General features: G+C 38.8%; 1 protein-coding gene across 1 annotated transcript in view; it reads right to left on the bottom strand.

Annotated features, from left to right (window-relative positions):
* Positions 1-2,118: 2,118 nt before the first annotated feature.
* m (miniature) overlaps positions 2,119-18,342 on the bottom strand; it is a 601,465-nt gene continuing 585,241 nt past the window's right edge. Inside the window, exons 5-6 of the mRNA XM_067153037.2 lie at positions 16,642-17,171; positions 2,119-3,329 (exon numbers count right to left, since the gene is read on the bottom strand). Coding sequence (XP_067009138.2) covers positions 2,715-3,329; positions 16,642-17,171 — 1,145 coding nt within the window. The 3' untranslated portion in view covers positions 2,119-2,714. The remainder of the gene's footprint in view (positions 3,330-16,641; positions 17,172-18,342) is intronic.

The raw sequence follows: 18,342 nt of genomic DNA on the forward strand, positions 1-18,342 counted from the left end.
GTATATAATTGTGTAATACATGCAATGGCTTCACGTTGATCTCCAGCTGATCAAGCAATGCAACGGTAAACTCCTACACCTGTACAATAGTTAAGTGCGTCACGGGATTTAGTGCAAGTGAGGGAGTTATTGAGTAGTAAACATTTATTTGTGATGGTTTGTTAAAATTATTTAGATTTCAATATCTCTCTGAACACGTCTTCATTCGGGAATAGAATAAGAATTTATTTTAATACAAGAGTAACATTTCCTATTTATATGACATTATTTCAAATCTATTGGCATTTTCGAAAGCTATGCGTGATCAACAGGAGGTTGATTTTATCGACTTACGAGCCATTTTACAAGTGATAAAATTCAGTTAAACAATTTAAAATACTGCTGATGGCTTCTTGGCCTTATAAATTAACTTTGATTTTCAGTTTTCTAATGCAGTTAATTATTATTATTGCCCTCGTAATATGCGAAAATATGTATCATTTGTTAGTTGTATAACCCAAGTTGTAATTAAAATGGTTTTTGGAGACGTGAATTGAAAATGTTCATTGAGCATTCAAGAATAACATTAATATATAGTATAACTAAGACAAATAACTATCTTAATATGTTACAATCTGTACAAAGAGGCAACTCAAATAGAGGCCGAACCTACACCCTTCCACCCAGTCCCAACACAGCTCGTAGGTACTAGCACCAAAATGTATCTTTTACTTCTTCGGACTTCATTCACGACATTCGAGTGTAAATTGACTCATTTACCACAGCTGAATTTTCTGTCATTTAATGAATGCGTTCTACTTTCAGTATCGATTATTTAACTAATTCGGTTGTGGGACAAATCTCCTGAAAATTCACCTTTACTAGGAGGAACATATCTTAAGTATTTTGAAACATTATTTTACCTGCAATCATAGTGTATACAAGGATAAGAAAATATATAATTGCAAATAATTTCATTTTGTATTCTGTTCATTCATAAATACAGTAATATTTTATTTTTGATGGAATGTTATAGCTCCTGTGACTTATTTTATTAATTAAAAGTTAATTTCCATATACTAAACATATTTCCGCACTTTTGGGCCTATTACAAGTATGAAGTTTAAGTGTAAATATTGAAGAATGATCTAAATTCTTCACGTCACATTCTTCCAACCACCTTCTACTTATAAAACTTGTTTTAGTTGGAGTTAGGTTATGCTTGAAATTCAGCACATTTTAACGGGATATGCATCTGAATTACGTAAGCAATGTGTACGTATTTATTTATTTATTTATTTATTTATTTATTTATTTATTTATTTATTTATTTATTTATTTATTGAATTTGTCGCTTATTGATGATTTGTGAGTATATTAGGGACATTTTCTTATCTCTCTCTTTTAATCGTCGTTTGTGGTAGGAAAACTTAATTGATATTATTTGTCAATATGTTTTAAAAAATTCGAACTTTAAAATAACGATCATGTTGAATAGGAATTGCACGTGTGCTTAACAGCCACCTTAGATACTGGTGGGCGCTAGTGTTCATTATTTAAATTGTATTTTCCATCGTAAACTTGTTTCCCATATTTTATGTTATTAAGAGGTATGTCCCAAACAAAGGAAAGGAAATATTTCAGACTGGAGAAATATGTCAGAATTTATTGTACCGCATATCAAATCTCATGATATGAGAAGATATTTGCCCGAATACCTATCACTTTAATAATCTATACACTGCAAGTGTGTTAGAATTCTAGACGTTAGATTACTAACAAGCTGTAAAATACGAATAAATGGAGTCGTTTTTTAATTTGTTAAAAGTCAGTGTCTACAAGTGCATCCTAGAACACTATATATAAGTGAAATTCAGTCCCATTCAATATCAAAATTATGTTCACTTACCAATAAAATTATTTACAATTTCAAATTGTTTATAACAATTAAAAAAGATTTACAATTAAGAAGGTTATTTGGAGATAAAATCATGTTAATGGTCCCTTGTTATCAATGGCAAGATTTAAGAAGTTTGGTGTGTGGACTGCATAGAAGAAATGACCTCAGAGTCGTTTGTGTATTAGCTATGTATGTATAAATACAATATATATATATATAAATATGTCCAAAAAATAACCATTTAGAACAATGCCATAATTTTTATATAAATACACAGTACAGCTAATTACGCTATACATTGTCTGCTAAGCGTCTTGCATTATTCCAGTTTTGGTATATTTTATATATTACACTAAGTGAGTCTCTATCTCACAAGATTTTATTTGGTCATAAATAAAAAAGTAACGTTGAAACTAACTTCGAAGTTCTAGCCATTTTATCTCAGTCAACGTTCCTCAAACCTGAGGCTGACACAATACTTTGAACGTAACATTGATAATCGAGGTTGACATAGATTATTGAACCCGAATCATTTCAAACAAGTTTACTGATATACTGTTTATTTAATGAGTTCACAATTTAATTCCTTCTGTCCTACTTCCTTTCTTCTTTGGATTTCACTCGCTCCTTGCTGACGTGATACCATCAAACCAGACGAGAACGTCCAACATTACTAAAATTTGGCATATCCTTCACCGTGCAGCTCTGTTAGTCATCTATTACGAACCTATGCAATTTATCTCACTGCCGAATGAAATGTTCGGTTGCCTTTGAATGTTGTGTGAACTTCGACCACATATTTTGAATGTTGATAATATTGAACAGTTGATGGTCGCTAGCGTTCTGATGTGTGGTTGTTTTGTGAGGCTGAAGATATCGTCTGCGCCGTTGAGGTCTGGGACGCCTGAGGACGGGCGCGTAGAAGACGAAGCGCCATCCATCCAGTAATGGACTGCGGAGGCGGTGCACCTCTTTGCACTTGCTGTGCCTGTTGCTGCGCTGCCAGCGTCTCCCGTTGCAGTTGATAGCGGTATAAAAGGCATCCGGCGACAAGCGCAGACATGACGGCAGAAACAGCCACCAGCACAAAAAGCGCAGAGAAGCCTGGTACTGGTAAACAAATACCATAGACTACCTCCTCACGGATCCGACCTTGGAACACTGTGACAGCCTCAGCTCTCATGTCGGGGGTGAATGCCAGGTCCACTTCGGATATCACTTCGTACAGACCACTGACACCCACGTCGGCGCTCCGCACCTTGCGGTCCGACACGACCACTGAACGGCGGCGTCGGTTGCTCCTGGGAGTTGGTATTGATGGCGGTGGTGTCGTGTTACTTGAGGTGGACGAGGAAGCTGTCTTCAATAATGGAATGTCGTCTACATCCAAATTACGAGGACCATGCGGGAATCGGTCCTGTCCGTCTCGATGTCCAGGTCTTGGTTGTTCCTAAAACATGAACAAAACATTAGGATCATTACAGTCCTTTACAGAAAATATTCTACATACATGTTATTGAAAAACATACAAAGTCAAAAATTATAATAAGGCTTCAAGTGTAGCGCAACAGCGTTAATGGCATATTCTTCACTCCGTTCTGTTTCATATTACAAATTTAATTCCTGTGTAAGTTTCACATTCCTGATTTAATTATATTGAGGTTTTCACATTCATAAGCTAAGAAAAATTATACTGTAATTTTAGATATTTAAAGTGGCCGTTTATTTTAGTCTTAAATCATGTGTAACGTATAATATATATTCTGTAGAGTAAATATGTTGTTTTTATGTAGGAGACTCAGACATAATTAACAACAAACATGTGCAACGTTGTAAGAGAAATCTGACTAATAAGCTTTTCAAGCTGTGGTACCTGTACTTTCTTATGTATTTGTAATAAACTGGGACTAGGATTGTGGCGGAAGTATTAAAGTGGAGAGAACACGAAATGTGGTTTCTCTGCACATCCCACTGAGAGTGAGATTTGAGTACTTTATCTTAGGATGCTGAGTGTATTCCGTCTCAGTTCTTCTTATCAGTAGAAGGCAAAGCCAGGAATCGGATCCGAGCCATCTCGATGAAGGGTACATTCTCAGGGTGAATAGCCACTCAGAAGAAGAATGCGGTTAGGGGCGCGCAGCTGTAAGCTTGCGTCCAGGAGATAGTAGGTTCGAGTCCCACTGTCGGCAGCCCTGAAGACGATTTTCCGTGGTTTCCCATTTTCACAGCAGGAAAATACTGGGGCTGTACCTCAATTAAGTCCATGGCTTCTTCCTTCCCACTCCTAGACCTTTCCTCTCCCATCATCACCATAAGACCTATCTGTGTCGGTGCGAAGTAAAGCAAAGTAACAAAACAAGACGAATGATCGCATGGTACTGAATGTTCCTCGCATTACATATTTTATAATTTTATTAATTATTGTCCGACTCGTTGGCTGAATGGTCAGCATACTGGCCTTCGGTTCAGAGGGTCCCGGGTTCGATTCCCGACCGGGTCGGGGATTTTAACCTTCATTGGTTAATTCCAATGGCCCGGGGGCTGGGTGTTTGTGCTGTTCCCAACATCCCTGCAACTCACACACCACACATAACACTATCCTCCACCACAATAACACGCAGTTACCTACACTTGGCAGATGCCGCCCACCCTCATCGGAGGGTCTGCCTTACAAGGGCTGTACTCGGCTAGAAATAGCCATACGAAATTAATTAATTTTAATTAATTATTAAAATAGAATTAACCTCCCATGTAGATACAAACGTTGTGGATACTAACAACAAGCATTATATTCATAGGTTCAATTGTTAGTCAGAAAAGTGTACTATACACTTTTGATCGAAGAGCACGGGGATGTATCACATAGCAAGTAGCCTGTGAAATACACAATGTAAGTGTTCATCTCTAATTTATTACGAGTTATTGTTGTTATTTGATTTTGGGAGTTTAGGAGATTGAGATCATCAGTAGCATGTATTCAGTACATACCGGTACGGTACATGATATTCGCTCGACAACGTTTGGTATTGGACTACTTGCACTGATACGTAAATATACGATTAGTTATAACCAAAATCGGAAGGACACAGGTAGTGATAAATGTAGAATGCATTATATGAATGTTTTGTCCCATGTCAGGGGGGAAGAAATCAGGAATGGAGGACATTGTCAGTCCGTGGCTCACTGGCTATTACCAGTATAATTTTTTTAATTTTTTTTTATTTAGCATTTTGGCATTTGGTCCGTAAGACCATGCTGCCAGCTCTGTACATTTAGAGAACAGGAAAGTCAAAGAGCAACATCTATACAACATGGGACCGTTAATGGCATTGTGACTAATTGGTGATGGAAAGCCACGTGACAGGAACTTTGGTTGGATGAGAACAGTTTAACTACAGACTACAGAACAAACGTATCACAATGTTAAATTGGCTTCACTTAAAAATTTGGCTATTGCTTGATATATACGGGTGTCATAGCTGCTGAACAACGACGAAACGGAAGTGGGAAGTGGAACTTTCAGTTGTATAAGCGTTTGATATAAATTGGTCACTTGTGGTTTGGATCTAGTGCATCCTAAAATTGTATGGTTGAGGTCTGCTTCTTGAACCAGTATATCGTGCGTTCGACTTTGGAAGTATGTGCATGAGTTACAATACCTCATCTAGTTCGCAATAAATTTAAGATGAAGTTAATCTAATAATTATATCAATCAAAAATTTGACTTGAACTGAACTTGAACAAGTAGGTAAGGAGTTTGCAGTCAGAAACAGAAAATTCAAGGCAACAACTAGAATGAGTTTGAAGATAACGCCAAGCAGGCTGTTCGTCAAGTTATCAGCCCAGAAGCTGGCTGGGTCCTCTTTTAGCATCAAGGGTTATAAGAAAACTGCAAAAGCGTATCGTAGCACTACAATGAGACACACTAGGCCTCCTAGGAGGCTATACGATACGTAATTCGAGCAGGTCCTCTAATTTAATTAAAAACAACTCCCCGTATTTCCAGTTGGAAAAATGCATTCAAAATAGTGATGGTAACGAAGTGATCTGTTTCACTTCCCAAAATAGCCTAGACATATAACTTGACACTCTATGAGTGAGAACGGTTGATATCCCCTGCCTGTCATATTTATTTATTGAACATCCTAACAGTTTGAGTGGGCCGATGACCACAAATGTTAGGCCCTTTAATTAACAAGCATTTAAAAAACACGCAACAGTTTGAGCCCTATTGTACATAAGTAAATTAGGGTTATAGTTTTGATTAATTTTTTAATTATTGGTACTTGACATAAAATTAGGAAGCTAAATTATTTATGTGGTGAATGAACTTAAGAAACTGTTTGTAGCAGCAGGATTTCCTAAACAGATGGTATAATGGTTTTGAATATTCCATATTTCAATTGTATAGGTAACACTCAAATTCGACTCTTGTCCTTCTAAACATTGCACCGTCGAACAATTTCTCGAAGTGTCGGATTCCTTCCACTTTTTCCCTCTGATTAGTGTTATATAGAGTATGGCTGCCTAGTTGTACTTCCTCTTAAAACAATAATCACCACCATCTTTCTTAAGTTACTTCGATCAAGATAAACTGTGAAAATGAAATATTAATATCGAAAATGTACAGTAGGAGCTCAGAATTTGAGACAAGGAGAAAACAAAGAATGAAGGCGGAAAATTTATATTCAAAGACACATCTGGGAATTGTACATTCCAGAATTCTACCTGTTGTGTGTGTTTCTGAGTGTTTTCTTTGTGTCATACGAATATCGCTGTCAGCACTGAGTAACAACTTTCTATAAACTAATAGCTTATTTAAGCACCTGTATGTTTTCACTGGACATAAAATACTGAAAATTCTGCTGTCAAACTCCAGTCAAGGACTAATAACCTCCAAACATTGCGTGGAACTACACATTATTCAACTGTAACAACTCTTCGGTGCTCGGCTCTTGGACGTGTGTACTTTACAGCTGAGTATTATGCTACAGTGTAGATTAGTCCTCATGTAAATGGTGATGGTGATTATTATTTTAAGAGGAAGTACAAAACTATCCTAACACCAATAAAAGGAAAGAAAATAAAAGGATAGACGCGAAGATTAAAGTTATCGGCAAAAGAAATTGAAGAACCATGAAGGGCGAAAAAATTAAAGACTTCATCGAAGGCCTCCCAAGCATAGTACCATCGGGACCGGAAAGGAACGTATGTTAATCAAGGAAGGTGAGAGAGCAAAAGTGACAGTCAAGAGCCTGGCGTAAGTACGAGGAAACAATGCCATACTCAGGTAGACGTCATGTGGACACTAACCCACGCTCTTAAATTGAGAGTTCCTGTGAGGGAGTCGCCTCTAACAGCAGGTAGGGGAGCGTGAATGTATTCTAGCACTCCAAACTACGGAGGTGCCTTATGTTAATGTAATTAATCCTCAATTGAACAACACAATACGCTGGACCATTTAAAATTTCAAGAGCACCCAGTTCAGTGGATTCCTGTGTTTAACTACATCCCTAAACCTCATTTTCACAGAATCTTATACTCTATTCTGTGATAGAGTAAGATTCTAACCTCAATAGCTTCGTGATGAGACATGGATGATAGAAAATGTCCCTGGATTTGATCGGCATTGAAGAATATGCTCAACTATAAAACGCATAAGATTAAACCATACATTTTGTGGGGATATTCTTGACGCGTGGAATATAATTCCTTCTCATCGGTTTGAAAGCAGGGGTTGATAGACGAACTAATCTGCACATTACTCAATAACATGTCACGTTCCCTATGAAGAAGATATGACAGATTGCTTTTTGTTAAGACCTTAGACAATAATTTATTACATCTTCAGAATCTAAAATTGTAGTGTTTATGTATATTGTAGTTTTGTAGCACTCTGTTTGTTATTCACACGCTTAATAAAATAAATTGATGATTAACAGCCTTGTAGCCTGTACAGAAGGGTGTAAAACCTAACTGATAGCCTGCTGTATATACTTATAATTATATTTGAAAAGAATTTGAGCTGACAGCCGTAACCTATATGTTTGCATCCCCTCATTCCTGTATAGCAGAAGGAGATCTCGAAAAATTATCTCTAGGTAATTGAAAGTGGGATTTTTAAATCCAGTTCACTTCTCAATTATGTTTTCGATACTGAGGACGATTTCCGATACTCGAAGCGGTATTAAATTTGATGCAGAACCAGAAATCGAACCCAGGTCAATTGAGTGTGAGACTACTATGCTATCCTGTAGAATATGGAGACGGCTACCTGGTTGAGAGTACACTGCTTCACACCGTAGGCATATTCTGTTCCACCGGTGTACGAAATCTGGCGATGGGATTGAATACTGCGCGGTGCAATGAATGACAAATTATCCTATCGAAGTAATACAACTGCTAGGTGACCGCACGTTTGAGGGTATTTCGTGACTCCGCAAATTTGCACTCTCCGTCATATTATATTCTATACGTTTTTATCATAAAATTAAACATAGGTGTTGTTCCTTCTAATTAGAGTCATCAACGTAAGCGCCGTGTAAAATCGAAATTACTCCAATTCTACACGTGAAATATCGTCAGCTTAAAAAAATTCTAATAATTATCTCCATATGTTTTACACGAGGGTCACTTAAGTTACCCTAAGAATAGGGCTGAGTTGGCTCTAATGGGTTGAATTCTGATTGGAAGAACGCGTATCAGTTCACCAGCCGTAATGAAACAGAGTAGTTAAGATCGAATATGTAGTCCTAAATGGGATATTGTTTGAATTACATTTGTACAGAGGTAATCATAAATATGCAGTTGTATCATTTTATGTGTTTAGATCATTAAATGCGACATAAAACTTGTATTTATTTACCCGACACATCAACATTAAAAGCGAGGTCGAAACTCGTCTTCCTACTTCGGTCGTTTGAAAAATTTATTATCAGTGACAATGACAATATAAAAGCGAAATATAGAATGCTAAATGTCAATTTGTAATGAATTTATTATTGTGTTTGCTGCAGCTACAATGGTAATTTCACAGTACGCTGAGTCACCACATGTGTAAAAAGTATACTTTATTCCCCATTAACGTAATAAAATAGTTTATATTAACTGAAAATTATGCTATGTACGTTACACAAACAATTAACTTTTGGTTTCTTCAGAAATAAGGCTAAGGCCTCATACGACTTTCGCCGATTCCTGGCGAAAAAGGAAAGAAAATTGAAATCCGTATTACTTCCTTCCGAGATATTCAAAGGAATAGCCCATTAACAGCGACGTCGAAACTCTTCTTCCGTCTTCAGTCTTTCTGAACAGGACACCCAATCCCCGTCAGAAAATCGAAAACTTTAAGAAACGAGATTTTCATTTCTTGGGTGGTACATGGCCCTGAGGTTAACTCAGCCTTCACCAAAAGTGAGTACTAGGTTAATTCCTGGGGGCTAGGACCTCACTCTATTCCACTTGCTGCCACGATTGCAGAAAATGAAAGCCTATACCTTCCACTCCTCCAAGCGCCTTCATGGCCAGTACGGAGATGGCTACTACTTGTATAAGATAAAGAACGAATGACGTATTCAAAACACTTGTCTGATTAATCAATGCATTTCAAATTAATACCTCACTTTACCATTTGAGTTTCCTGTTACTCTGTACCAGTACCTTTAGGTTTCTGCGACTAATTCCCCCAATTACAACAATGTGATAATTTGGCCATAAGCACAATCATCTTTCACTAGCTGATTAGGAGTATAAGTGGTAAACACCTTTAGTCTAATCAGGAGGCACTTTCAATTAATTCACCAGGTGAGTTGGCCATGCGGTTAGGGCCGCGCAGCTGTGAGCTTGCATCCGGGAGATAGTGGGTTCGAACCCAACTGTCGGCAGCCCTGAAGATGGTTTTGCGTGGTTTCCCATTTTCACACCAGGCAAATGCTGGGGTTGTACCTTAATTAAGGCCTTCCCACTCTTAGCCATTTTTTATCCCATCGTCGCCATAAGACAAATCTGTGTCGGTGCGACGTAAAGCAAATTGTAAAAAAACTTTCAATGAATTCCTTATTATTAAGTGTTCCGTCTGATAACAGGTCGCTTGTTCTGTCCAAAAAGAATTGACCATATCTTCCTATTCACAGTTTCTTGTTTTTGTTGCCGATACGTCATACTCTTTCCTTTCTTGAGATCACCTAGCAGTTGTATTATTCTTCTTCTGTTCTCCTTCTTACTTGTTTTTTATTTCCACCTGCCTTAAATAATATCATTCGCGTAACATACCCCAACCAATTGGTATTTTTTCGTAAAACCTCACGCAGAGTGGTTATTTGGTCGTAGGCTTACTTCAGGACATCTTTATAATATCATTCTCATATCATGTTTATTCTTTCCAGATGTACAAATAATAGTTAAGGTTTTAATGGATCCAAATGAAACGCCTGATGTGTAAAGTTTTCTAGAACAGGATTACTTGTGACAAATATTTTAATTATATTTATTTTTTTTATTTATATATTTTATTATATTTTCGTACCATTAATGGTTTCGAAATCATAATAGGTGTTGGAAATGTAAGACTTATGCCATTTGTAATGAAAACTATATCATGAATAAATGAATAACATGAAGTAAGATCTATTTATATGTGGAAAAAACCAAGGAATATTGTGAAGGAGAACTTTTAACCAACAAAACACACGAAATAATATGGACGGGCATACAAAAATTTTATACACTTGAGAAGGCATTCAAGACTGAAATTGTGCACTAGATGTTTATGAAGACTATCGTATGTAAGATGAGAACATTTATACTTACTGAGTAAACAATACGGTTATGGAAGCATGTAGCATTAAAGATATGGATCCAAAGAAGGAATATGAGAGATGGGAGCCATTAGGTAGAAGACAAGGACACAAATATTAACTGTAGATTCCTTAAAGAAAGTAATAAATAATTAAATGAACTGCAAACATTAAGTTCAACAACTGCAAACATATTGAAATGTAGTGAATGAGATTGTGATAAAAACTATAGATCGGGAAAGGTTAGTCGATAGTTTTATCAATATTTAGGAGACAGTATACAGATGGAGTGTTTGAAAGTCTGTATGACCTAACCTTAAATAAGAAGGCAAAATATGTGTAGAAATAAGTTATTTCCAGTCTAATAAATCACAAATTATAATTAAGTGTTGAAGGAAATGGTAGATTAAACATTAGGTTTGGGAAAATAACACGTTTATCTAAGACAGAGTAATTATTGCGCTAACTTACAGAATTAAATCTGGAATGTTTTCAAATTTTCAATAGTTATAAAGAAAAAATTTTAATCAGTGTATAAGAGGAAGCCTGTTAGTGTGTGAGTAAAGATAGGGAGAAACAATCATCAGATTGGGTTTATCCTGTGAAAGAAATTTATCAAGACTCATCATATTAATATAAATACACTACTTTGGAAATGATTCAAGCAAACGGCTACGGTGGCAACTATGGAATACAGTACATAAACCTATAGCTGATTCTTAAGGCAACTAAAAATCTGAAATTTGTGGATTACGACATCAAAGAATATGTATGACAATTAAAATTATTTCTTCACATTTAGTATAATATATATTGAGTTCTGAGAGCCTTGAATACCATATAGAGAACATAGCGACGTGATCGTACTTTGATATGCAAGCTGAACTCTTCATTTTAAATAAATGCTGTTAGTTTTCACTGTGGTAATTCCTGTTTCCTTTTTATTTTTTTATTTTTTACAGTTTCCTTTACGTCGCATCAACACAGATAGGTCTTAAGGCGACGATGGAGTAGGAAAGGCCTAGGGGTGAGAAGGAAGCGGCCGTGGCCTTAATTAAGGTACAGCCCCAGCATTTGCCTGGTGTGAAAATGGGAATCCACGGTAAACCATGTTCATGGCTGCTAACAGTGGGGTTCAAACCCACTATCTCCCGGATGCAAGCTCACAGCTGCGCGGTCCTAACCGCATGTCCAATTCGCCCGGTTAACCTGCCATTCTAAAGGAATATATCCCAAGTACGGTAAATGGTTCACTTGTTTCAGTTTAGTTTAACCTAGCTACCTGTCTCACCCCACTCTACTCTGCTTTGGATATTCTAATTCCCATATAATATTTACAGATTTTTTTTCATGTTTCAAGATTGAACAGTAAGTTTTCGACTCAGCCTGCTCTGCTATCGGCTTACTGATTAATACGAAATTGTTCACTATATTTACGTCCAAGTAAATCCTACTCAGTTATTTCAAGCCTTTTAGACAATTATTCACTTTAGTTATGAACATCAAGAGTGAGAGATTTCAGCCTTGTAAGACTCTTATAACTACACTCATGTTTATAGAAAAAAACACCTTGAAAGACTAGAGACAGCATGTTCATATTCACAGGACATATGCATTAGTTTGTTCTGAGGAAGTAATTAGCATCTGAAGAATGTCGGCCCTCAGGTTCAAGGTCCACATTGATATCTCGGCGCACCACCACAGACTCGTAAAATGTGCCTGCACCACTCGTTATCGCTATAAACCGAAGGCAATGGATCAGTGTGACTTGAGCAGACGTGCAGGATGCCTCGCAGACGTATGTGAGAACCGTATCGCCAAATGAGTGAGTTTGAAAGAGGGCGCATTATTGGAATGAGAGAAATCCGAGAAATTGCTTTGTGTGGGACGAAGTGTTTCGGCAGTGCAACGGTTGTTTACATAATGGTTCACAGAAGGCCGTAGAACATGATGAGATGGGTCTGGTCGCACCACCCAGATCACCTCCCCCACCCCCGAGAAGATGGACACCTCATCCGAATGGCATTGCAGGACAGATCTGCGTCCTCCTGGGCTCTGGAGCAACTGTGCAGCAGTGTAACACATCGTACACCATCAGGAGTGACAGTCCGTCGCCGTTTATTACGGTTTGGATTGCCGGCGCGTCGTCCACTTCTCCGCCTGCCTTTGTCTAATGTGCATAAACATGATCGAATGCAATGGTGTATGGAACGACGTCACTGGGGACAGCAATGGCAGCAGATAGTGTTTTCGGACTAATCCAGGTTCTGTTTGTTTGACTATAATGGCCGCATTTCTGTTCGCCCCAGACTGGGGGGGGGGGGGTGTGAGGCATCATATTGACTAAATTCGCATAAGACATACAGAGCCAACTCAACGGCTTATGGTGTGGGGTGCTATTGGGTACAACCACAAATAACAGTTGGTACGTGTCCAGGGCAATGTGACCCGTTTAATCTACCTGAATGACAACCTGCGACCCGTAGCCACACCCTTTCTGCACGACACCCCCAGACGCCATATTTCAGCAGGACAATGTGCGACCACATGATTCTGCGCGAACACGTGTCTTCTTATTGTCAAAGGATGTCAGACTGTTGCACTGGCCCGCCCGATCCCTGGACTTGTCGCCAATACAAAATGTATGTGATATGGTGAAGCGACGGGTGCAGCGCTGTGACCCAATGCCAACCACCAAAGATGAACTGCGGAACCAGGTGAATGCAGCATGGATGGCTATACCCCAGGATGCCATTCGCGCCTCATACGCGTCGATGTCATCATGCACGGAACAAGTTATCAGTGCCCATGGCGGATCCAAGGCAACAGGACACATGTTGAATCAAGGTGACTGAAATGCTAATCCTTTCTGTAGAACATAAATAACTCAATTCAAAATCAACGTTCACTGTTGTCTGTTATCAACATACTGTAAATATATCTGAAGGCATGCAGCATATTTTTCTTGCAACCACAATGCCTGAATATGGAGTATCTCTTGTAATATGACTTATTTATAAATGTTGCATCCGGGAGATAGTAGGTTCGAATCCCACTATCGGCAGCCCTGAAGATGGTTTTCCGTGGTTTCCCATTTTCACACCAGGCAAATGCTGGGGCTGTACCTTAATTAAGGCCACGGCCGCTTCCTTCCAACTCCTAGGCCTTTCCTATCCTATCGTCGCCATAAGACCTATCTGTGTCGGTGCGACGTAAAGCCCCTAGCAAAAAAAAATATTTATAAATGTTGCTCTCGTAATACCGAGCTTGATAGCTGCAGTCGCTTAAGTGCGGCCAGTGTCCAGTATTCGGGAAATAGTGGGTTCAAACCCCACTGTCGGCAGCCCTGAAGATGGTTTTCCGTGGTTTCCCATTTTTATACCAGGCAAATGCTGGGGCTGTACCTTAATTAAGGCCACTGTCACTTCCTTTCTGCTCCTAGCCCCTTCCTGTCCCATCGTCGCCATGAGACCTATCCGTGTCAGTGCGACGTAAAGCAACTTGCTCTCGTAATACTTGTAAGTCGCTAGGTGCATGCGTAAAGTCCGGTCATCTGTGATCTGAAACGTCTCTGGTTTCCACCCATCTTATTCTCCACTAGTGATTGTATTCTATTCCCTATAACACCTGTAGACAATATGCATATAATACAGCTAAAATTACGTATCTGGGTCTTTGTTACAGTCATCACTGTAACATTGATTTTAGTATGGTGTAAATTACTGCTCTCCCCCAACCTGTATGTAACTTACACAGGTTTCCAGTTAATCTCTCCTTTCACACAAACCTGAATATGTTTGACCTAAATTCATACAAACATGCAGCTCCACAACACTGTAATTTAATTCACAATATTTCTTCTCGATTCCTAAACTCTATTACCGCTAGTCTGTTTATTGCACTGTATAATGTGATTCAGACGATTAGCAGAAACGTTCCGTATGATCATTAGTGGTCTTGTAAAATTTTCCTTCCATATGCCGAGTTCCTTCCTAGATCCTACAATTAGTTCACTTGACTGGTAATTTCTTATAAATTTTCCTTTCTTTCCAATTACAGCCCAGAAAAATATGTTTGCGCTGCATTTTTCGATCTTTTCAGGTTGTATTTAAAAAGTCCTGTCATGATTTTCTCTCGTATTTTGTTGGTTTCGTTTCATTCCTCTATGCCACGTCCCTTATTCACATCAACTAGTATTTTTGAGATTTTTAAGTTTCCCATTCGCTTATCTTTCTCATTTTTACGCTTGTATATGCGATTCTTTATATCCTTACACATTTCAATCCGAGACATAATCACGTTATTTCTATCGACAAATCTCGTACGCTTAAATTCAAGTTCAGTACTTTGGACTAATATATAGGTACATTATTTTGACACCTCCTAATTAATAATCAGCATATTTTTACGACTGACTGTCTGCCTTCCTACATCTGCAGTTTCTTCTCATTTTCTGTATGTTATTCTCACAAATTATTAGTTTAGTGCAGATCAGATGATAGTCAACATTATTGAATAATTCTCTGGAACTAGCACGTTTCCCATACTAATTCTGTATTGATGCTTTCACTTCTTACACTCAAGTGTAATGGTGTGTAGATTGATTCATAAATTAAGAGATTAATTGAAGTTGCAACTTATGGCATCTAATAACATACTGGCATTGAAATATGCAAGTTTTTCCTGTTACCGACAGTTTATACATTTTCTCCTCATTCCTTATTATATTTTTATATTTAAACACATTGCGCTTTAATCATTCGTTAAGTATTTATACTGAATGACTCTAATTACATACTTCCCCATCGCAATCAGTTACTTATTAAAAACCTTTTTTTTTACCAAGCTCGATAGCTGCAGTCGCTTAAGTACAGCCAGTATCCAGTATTCGGGAGATAGTAGGTTCTAACCCCACTGTCGGCAGCCCTGAAAATGGTTTTCCGTGGTTTCCCATTTTCCCACCAGGCAAATGCTGGGGCTGTACCTTAATTAAGGCCACGGCCGCTTCCTTCCCACTCCTAGCCCTTTCCTGTCCCATCGTCGCCGTTAAGACCTATTTGTGTCGGTGCGACGTAAAACAGCTGGCAAAAAAAACCACGTTTTATATGTTATAGAGTTCTTATTGATATTCTCAATCCATTCTCCCCTCCCTGTTAGACCTCTGTTTCTTCTCTTATCCGAATATGACTATTTCCTTATATATCCAATTGTATTTTGTTAAATGATTCAATAAATGCCATATTTTTCCTCCAGTGGTTCACGAGCTATGATGTTACTTCAGAAACCCATAATTCGCTATATTTTTACATATGAGATACAGTTACGGTACAACTAGTATAGAATCTCTTAGCTGAAACAGTAACCAAGGATCTATGTGAATGTTTGGGGAAATTTACTGAAATTAATTACAAAATTGCCTTGGGGTTAGTTAGTTGATTCATGTTTACAGGGCAAGAGAATGGATGCGGAAGTAAACGGCGATGTTTGGATTTTAGATCTGATGAGTTCATTTTATTTACCCGTTCTGTTAAATTATTAACAATTCAATTAAAGTTTAATTTTCTATTATTATATACACATGCTAAAGAGACCTCCAGAGTTCTATCTATTGTTTGTGAAATAACATTAATTAATACTTCAAATCTCATATCAATGAATTAGTGATGACAAAATTAACACTAAAATATTAATTTCCATAGTAAACAACTAGTCTCTATGGAGTACTTTCAACTGATTATGTTCGGTCGTCTTATTAACTTCTGGGACAAGAACTCTGGATGTTACCAGCTCGTTAATACTTTTACGGACAGGAAGACAGTTTATCATAAAAAACGCAATGGAGACCTCATAATTTATTACTAAATAATTAAATAGGTAAGTGTATTAATCTCTTCGTGTATAGTTTATGAGTGGACTTTGAAGGAAATGCATAACAAAGGGGGGGGGGGGTGATTTCAAAATTCTCACCTGGAATGGCCTTGTTAATATGTCTTTATCATCCATCTCAAAGTCATGACTGTATTGAGGAGAAGGAGGCTGTCGGTGATGTGACTGGGTGTGCGCCTGAGCACTGGGAGGGACGGGGTCGTCTGAGCTCACGACGACTGGGAAAGAGCCCTGAGATACACCATCATCTCCATCCGTTACCAGCTCATCGTATATGAGCATGTCGTCTGTTGGAGATGGTGGTGGTGGCTGAGGATCCTTGCGCTCCAGCGGGCCGTAGGGATGTGGTGAACCCAGCTGACAGTGGTCCAGGCAACCATGACGACAGATCTCCACCTTACACTTGATGTGGACACTCAGAGCGTCAGGGAACTTGAATGCGTGGAAGAACGCGTACGTGATGACTGACGCACGCTCGTCTGCTGCCCGGGCCTTCAAGAAGCGGCTGATCATCTTAGGTCTCAGCACACAACCATGTTCATCCGAGAGCTGAATAACGTGCACTCCGCCATCGGATGCGGTGCATGATTTTACCCGCATGTCAAACTCTCCTGAAACAATGAAAAATCTCGTAAGCAATAATTTGTAATCAAATAGATACACAGATGCAGTGAACAAACTTCAAGTAATATCACACTCAGGACATCGAGTTATGGCTAGATATTAAGGTTTTATATCAGTAAAATGACTAAATTATAACAATAATAATAATGGCGTGTGGCATCCGAAAAGGCCTGGTGCAGGTCTTTCGAGTTGACGTCCATAGGAGACCTGCGCGTCGTGAGGGGATGAAATTATGATGAAGACGGGTTCGATTCCCACCTTAGTCATCCTGGAAGTGGTTTTCCGTGCTTTCCCACTTCTCCTCCAGGCAAATGCCGGGATGGTCCCTAACTTAAGGCCACAGCCGCTTCCTTCCCTCTTCCTTGTCTATCCTTTCCAATCTTCCCATCCCCCCGCAAGGCCCCTGTTCAGCAAAACAGGTGAGGCCGCCTGGGCGAGGTACTGGTCATTCTCCCCAGTTGTATCCCTACCTAGAGTCTGAAGCTCGAAGACACTGCCCTTGAGGCGGTAGAGGTGGGATCCCTCGCTGAGTCCGAGGGAAAAACCAACCCTGGAGGGTAAGCAGATTAAGAAAGAAAGAAAGAAAGAATGAAAGAAAGAAAGAAAGAAGGAAAGAAAGAAAGAAAGAAAGAAAGAAAGAAAGAAAGGAACGTTGTCCAGGTTGTATGGTATCTGGCATCTTAATCGTCAACAGTGATTGCAGCGGGTCCTCTAGAAACCATTTGCACTTACATACTACGATCCTAGAAATAGACGAACAATCGTTTTCATTGGTCAGTTTTGAAAGACGCCCTTTTCACGTCGTGGGCGTAAATTTATTCGCTGTTGACGATTAAGATGCCAGATTCCATCCCACCTGGACTACATTTACGAAATAAAAAACGTACGCCTCAACCCAGAATCGACCCCTCAACCTCCTGCACGCTAACCCAACACCCTATCCACTGCACAGTACGATTAATATGTGCTGACAGAATTAGTTACCCTGCATGTGGTTACAGAGTTGCCAAATTGTCACTCTTCAACGTCCTTTTTCTGCCGGATATACTCGCAGGACGAACCTTTTTGGGAGATATTTTTTTTATTTCTGGCATGTGAGGAGTCGCGCTGCGACGCCCGAGTGCGCGAATTTCGGTTCATCCTGTATATAAAATAACA

Source organism: Anabrus simplex, chromosome 1, assembly GCF_040414725.1.
Source record: "Anabrus simplex isolate iqAnaSimp1 chromosome 1, ASM4041472v1, whole genome shotgun sequence".
NCBI classification, from domain to species: Eukaryota; Metazoa; Arthropoda; class Insecta; order Orthoptera; family Tettigoniidae; genus Anabrus; species Anabrus simplex.